Source organism: Scyliorhinus canicula, chromosome 3 (genome assembly GCF_902713615.1).
Source record: "Scyliorhinus canicula chromosome 3, sScyCan1.1, whole genome shotgun sequence".
Taxonomy (NCBI): Eukaryota; Metazoa; Chordata; class Chondrichthyes; order Carcharhiniformes; family Scyliorhinidae; genus Scyliorhinus; species Scyliorhinus canicula.
In genome coordinates, this window is record NC_052148.1 from 159,727,764 (window position 1) to 159,734,521 (window position 6,758).

Sequence of the window (6,758 nt, forward strand, 5' to 3'; positions counted from 1 at the left end):
CCTCCCCAAATGTTTGAGGAGTTTGGAGGCTGATTCTTAAATGGTTTGTTCAATTGAAAAGCAACCAGAGAGACCGGGTTTTTGAGGGGGGGGGGGGGGGGGGCACTCAAGCCAGGTTTGGTGCTTGAGGGCTATTTCTCAGGCCATTCCAGACTGTCAATGCAGCAGAATTGCTGGTAGCGTCTGTTAAAGTGGAGAATGGGGTTTTAGAGTTCTACATGTCAGCAATTGGTGTTAGAGAAGATGACAGTATATATATTGCAAAATTGTTGAGTTAATAAATATGTAAGCACAAAATGGCATGTATTATCCCTAACTTCAGAGGGTGAACAATTAGTACCTACCATAATAATGAAAAGGGATTGTGACAGGTATCTTACCTTACCTGCCCTCGTATGGACATTGCATGTTTTCCAGCACCAGCCCACATTCTAGGGGTGAAAGTAGTGCTGCCATTTCCCTCCATGTGGCATTTTCTCAGGTTTCCGCTGGGTACACAACAATCTCTATAGATTTCTGTATTATATTCAGATTGTAGTTCAACCTCAGGAAAATGTACATGGTCTTTTATTTCTGTTGCCTTCCAATGATATGCTCCCTTCCTTTTCCCATGCACTTCTGAAAGATGGGAATCGTGCGTCCTCATCACATATTTTCCCTCACTCTTTTGAACAGCCCATCTAACACCTGGTCATTGAAGTAGGATTTATTTTACCACACAAAGATTGATTACTCAGACACAGACACAGGCATTTACATTACCGCTGAACATTTTTAATAATTGATCTGAATACTTCATTGGCTCGTGTTCAATATTTATTTTAATGTACACCATTGGCGATAAATGAAGCAATAACAACTTGCATTTATATTGCATTTTTAATCGTGTAAAACATCTCAAGGTACTTTGCAGAAGCAAATCATCAAATAAAATTTGACACCAAGTCACAAAAGAGGCAATAAGGCAGGTGACCAAAAGATTGATCAAATTTATTTTAAGGAGCATCTTAAAACAGGAAAGCGACATAGTGAAGTGAACGGTTTAGCAAGAGAAAGGGAGGTTTAGGGAAGGAATTCCAGAGCAGCTGAAAACATGACCACCAATAAAGAAGTGATTAACATTATGGATGCGTAAAGTTTGCCTCACTCACTCTCAGAGCTTAAAAGTAAAAGTTCAACTTAATAAAAAATCATTTCATCATTCCATCCTGATATGTGTCCTGGGATCTGAAACCGCATAGCCTTGAAAAGAAGTTGTTTGATAACAAAATTCACAATTAAGAAAGGTCAGAATCTTGAATGATTTTTTTCCATTGAAAAATTAAATGCATTGCAATTCAAATTGTTTCTTCAAATGTGCAAGACAAATACCTTATTTGTTGTTTGAACTCTAAATTGGCTGGCTGCATAACAATGATTACAATATTTTTGGAAAAGGAGGGGTACTAATTAAAAAGCTGACCAGGTAGCATCTCTCCAGATGTCACTCGGGATTGCTAGGTGCTAAATTTACATTTAAGTAAAAATCCTTTTGCTCTGAAAGGAATTTGGCATTTATTTTGTAGAATTTCACCAATCCCAAACAAACATGCATAAAACTATAAATGATTCAACATCAGCTCTCAGAGAAATGATATGAAATGAAATGAAATTGAGATGTCCATCAGATTAAACGAGGTGACCTTCTGACTAAGTACAACGGCAAGCTGGCTTGTCTGGAAAGTCCACGCATTGCAGGTGGCGAATAGCTCTGTGTAAGAAAGAAAAAGTAAAAAATATATCTGTTAGAAAATTCACTGATGCATGACGCTGGGTCAGGTGTTTGCAGGGATACCGATTGGGAATATTTGGGCCTGCAAGCCTTGATCCTCCATCCACAAAACAAATGGAAAACACAGACTACGGGGTCACATCAGCATTTTGTCGTGTCATGTCTCACCTGGGAATCTGCTCCTTGGTGTTTCCCTCTCCTTTCCATTCCATTCTGGAAATATCTACAATGAATCTGGTGAAATTTCCTAATCTTTTAATATAGTTTTCTTAATTTTGTCGAATAAAATTAGAAATTCAAACCAGTTGTGTTCCAGATAAGCCAGGATTACCCTACAATGGTTTTGGTCACACCAGAAAGGTTGTTTAAGGTCAAGACAGAACCAAATGGAAGGTCCAACCAGAAGAGAATAAATTTGGTTAACAGAGGAGTTCACAGAAGTCAACTGAATGCCTACTGGGGAGAGATGGAAGAAAACAATGGGTGGGCAAAAGTCATTTATTTTTAAGTTACATTTTTAGGCTTTTTTTTGTTAAAAGTTAATCTACATCAATGATCTCACAGTTCTCATACTCCCAGCAGAGCTCGAGAAGAGTGCAGTTCTCAGAATCAGCACAGGAACAAATATTTCTCATCACATTTACTCACTCTGCCAATATTCCTTCAACAGCCTTTTCCAATCTCATCTTGATTGTTGATATTATTTCAGTCTCAATCCCTACTTTTGCATGTTAATTCCACAGCCTCACAACTTTCTCCTCTCCTCTGCTCCAGGACAATACAAGTTAGGGAGGTAGTGGAAAACTGCACAATTCTCTGATCAGACTGCACCACAAATATTGAGTCCAGTTCCACTACAAAGGAACAAGAGATACAATTGCGTACTGGAGGCTGTGTAGAGAGAGCCTCGAGGCTGATCCATAGTCTCAGAAATCAGGATTATGAGGAAAACTGTGTATACCAGGCATTTTAACCTGGAAAGGAAGCAATCTAATATAAGGATGTAAGATTGCTATTGTAGTAAAAATAAGGAACATTCCTTTAAATTACACTGCACAATTAGAAGACAATGCCATTGGAAGCAATAACTGCTGGGACTGCATCTGGCAGAAAGGACGTCATTGAAGTAGGCCACTCTCCCAATCTAGTTAAGTGGTCCTGGATCCAGGCAGGTAGGCATTTGGTGAAAGGGTGGGAATAGCATTGTTGAAGATAGATGAAGGCAAGGAGGCGGTGGCATTGCCCCAATGTGGTCCCTTTGTGAGCCATGGGAGTGCCCAAATAGGAGGGCATCTTTCTGAGCTTTCAAGTAAGCCTCGAGGGTTTATCAGGCAATCTTCCATAGGTGGAGGGCATAGTGCCACTGGTAAAATACCACTGGTGGTGGGGAGAGGCCTTTAAATGGCCACTTGAGGGGCTCAATTGGCTTTGGAGTACTATCCTTCACTTTCCCCACCACTGTAAATGCCATTGCAGTAGCAAAGTGACGGCACTTCACCTCCTGCCTTCCCTCACCATTTTACAGTCCCCTTTGCAACCCCCCACCTCCCAGTCCAACCCAAGAGGGCTGGCAAACACCAGGCCACAGTATGTGAGGTATCTCAACATCGGCTATTACTCAACGTACCCTCAGGTAAACGCATGTACATTTTTCCTAGAGGTCGCTGATTGAAAGGGAATTTTTTAGCACAAGTGAGAATGCGGCAGCTGCTGGAGCCTCAGTTAATTCCCAATCCATTCCAATGTTTGCTTAAAATGAACAATGAGATAAAAAAAACGTTTTGTCATAATGTAAACTAAATTTACTTCATTATCTCAGATGCTTTAGTTGAGAAATCATCAGACCATCAAAGCCCATGAGCACTTTGTTCCATTTCTGCTAAACAGGGAACTGTCACCACATCAAATGTTAACTGGCACCAGTTGCAGACGCAGCTCCAGCTCTTAACTGTTTTATGAATAAAGAAAAAAAATCTTGTAGTTGTCCAGGTGAGCAATGTTGTTGGTAGCAAACATTGATCAATTTCTTTCATTTAGGCAGCATTAAATAATCCCAGATCAGATATAGTTCTGCCAGTTTAAACACAAATTGCCCCAAATCTCCCTGGCAACTTTAGCCTTTATCCTCAATAAGCGTACTGTCTCCCATTGTAATCATATTCTGAATGCCATATGCACATTTCCGGATGGTAGAATCAGTCGGTGCTGAATTGAGGGCAGTTGTGTGCTTATGCTCACAAGGATCCGGGTTACAATTAAGAAACTAATTCCACATAAAACCATTCGAGCCAACTCAGAAAAGAGTCTTCTATTCCATCAATTTGAGCTGGATGGCAGAGTTTTCCAGAATATTTATGACATGACCATTCTTTCCTGACTTCATTCTCCACATTCCAGGATGATGGAATGGTAAGTGACCAGATCAACAAGTTAAAGCCAAAGATGATTCCAGAAGCTCTGACACCGATGCCACTGTAACTAAAACCAGTTGTAACCCAATTAGGAGGATATCATCTCCCATCGTAATATGCCTTTAAGGGATAGCAGCATGACATCATTGGGAGGCAATTGTGTCAGCTATCTAGTTTTAGTTTCATTTTTGCCTGTGATTAGAACACAGCACAGCACTGATGCTTCAAGCTATATACCCATGTATATCCATTCTCGTGTCAATAAATGAACCATTGGTGCCCATTACAACATAATACCCCTGGCCTTTAAGAAAGGCATCAGGATTTACCAGGTGGTCAATAGTTGTCTGCAAATAGACTCTGGTTGGCTAGTACATATGATCCCAATGTCAAAGCCAGTTCACTCCAATGGTAAACGTAGGGTGTAAATTACAGCAGAGGCTTTAACAGATTCCAAAGTAAAGTGTAATGAGATTCCCTCTTCCAGGAAGACTGACTCTATTTTCTAATATTGGGTCAGAATCGGAGAAGGGTTCAGGCTGCCAAAATGCTGTGGTAAAATAATAAACAGCTCCAACATTCCATAAATTTTGCAAATGTTGCTGGTGCTGTGGTGGTCCAAAGAGGTTAAATTAATATTATGTGAAAGACCCAATGTACTGAACCTTCCTTGAATTGCTACAATAATTTTCCGTGCAAAAGTTCATGCATTTGAACCTAAAATAGTAACTGAATATTATTCCTACCTCATACCCACTCAGAATGAAATATATCAATAGAATAATTAATAGAACAAATAAGAAAATTCCTTCATGTTGGCTAGTTATTGGTACTGCAGAAAACTTGATCACAAATCTCTCTGCCTGATTGCCAGTGAAATTTTGCTTAATGTGAACTTTGTGGTGAATTATAAACGCTAATAATCCACACTGTATTGTGCAACATGTGTTGAGCCTGTACCTTGTACTAGATCATGTACAGTTGCGCGGCTCTACCCATAGGGGCCGATGAGGAGCTTGTACTGGGCTCTACACTTGGCTCCGTCCATGGCTCCTCCCCTAACCTGAAGTATAAAGGTTGCTGTTGTGAGCCTGCCTGCCAGTTCATCTAGAGTTCGTCTCGTCACAGGCAGGCTCTGTTGTAAGACTATTAAAACCACTGTTCGCTTCTAACCACGTGTCGCGTGAATTGATGGTCTCATCAAACTTGTAGGTAAAAGTAGCAAGTATAGAGGTTTGTGCACATAACTATCCAATTACCAACATGTAAAACCCAATAAGATCTACCAGTAAACTTTCCAAACCATAAATCAAGAAATCTGCAATGTCTTCACACAGCAAAATAAAATTTACAGCCATGAGTTATCGTCCTTTCCATTAAGAAAATACTCAGTCCTGGTAACTTCCCATGTATCTGCTGCCCTTGTCCCTTCCTTCCAAAACATTGAGGTAAGCTGAATCACCTGTTAAGCCAAACATGAGACTGTGAAGCAGAATGAAACTGGATGATCGTTTGCCCCAGCCCCATTCCTCCATTCCATATTTTCTCCCAATGAGACCTTCCCACTCCACGTCCTCAAAAATCAGACCAAGTCTAATTCTCCCTTATCCTTCCACTCCCGTTCCTATCAGAGATTGAAAACATTGTGTCCCAATGAAGAGAAATGCTCTGTCCTGGTATCAATTCTACTTTGAGCCTTGTAATTGATGGAGAGGGTTTGACAGGGTCACAGTGCACACAGACTTTGATTTGCAGGTGTGGCCACATTGATGTTATACCTAGTCCAATCAGATTTTTTTGTCAATTAAAGCTACCAGGATGGAGGAGTTGTGAATGGAACTGAACTGTGCAGAAAATTAGGTAACAGTATCAATCCTGATCCTATGAAAATGGACTGTCATTGATGAAGCAGCTGAAGATGCTTGTGCCAAGGATTTAATCCTGAGGAACTCAGTGGACATCGTCCTGAGTTGCAATACTGGGTCTTCAACATCTAATGACAGCTTCCTGTGGGCCACTGGAGGAACTTTCCATTGATGTGCTTTGACCTCAGGGTATTGGGTGTTATACCATATTCATTTGGATGCTGCCTTGAGGGAAGATACTCATTTGGCTGCTAACATTCAATTCTTGGAGCCAAATCTGGATCAAGGTATTAAGGAGGTAATGAGTTGATATGCCCTATTAGAGTCAGAACTGAGCATTAGTGAGCAGTTATTAGTATGTGTCAACATAATACTATTGATTGATTGATTCTTTCATTAAGTGCTAATGATGGTGAGGAATCCAATAAATTGGGAGTAAACTGAGTGATGCTAATCCTGGGCAAAATTCTCCGACCCCACGCAGGGTCGGAGAATCGGCCGGCGGCGGTGGGGAGGCGGCGGTGGTGGGGGAGGCGGCGGTGGTGGGGGAGGCGGCGGTGGTGGGGGAGGCGGCGGTGGTGGGGGAGGCGGCGGTGGTGGGGGAGGCGGCGGTGGGGGGGGCGGCGGTGGGGGAGGCGGCGGCGGGGGGGGGGGCGGCGGTGGGGGGGAGGCGGCGGTTGGGGGGGTGCTGCGGGGGGAGGCGGCGGTGGG

General features: G+C 42.0%; 1 protein-coding gene across 1 annotated transcript in view; it reads right to left on the reverse strand.

Moving 5' to 3' along the window:
* Positions 1-803: 803 nt before the first annotated feature.
* Positions 804-6,758, reverse strand: part of LOC119963735 (ADP-ribosyl cyclase/cyclic ADP-ribose hydrolase 2-like) — a 43,074-nt gene continuing 37,119 nt past the window's right edge. Inside the window, exon 8 of the mRNA XM_038793040.1 lies at positions 804-1,750. Coding sequence (XP_038648968.1) covers positions 1,690-1,750 — 61 coding nt within the window. The 3' untranslated portion in view covers positions 804-1,689. The remainder of the gene's footprint in view (positions 1,751-6,758) is intronic.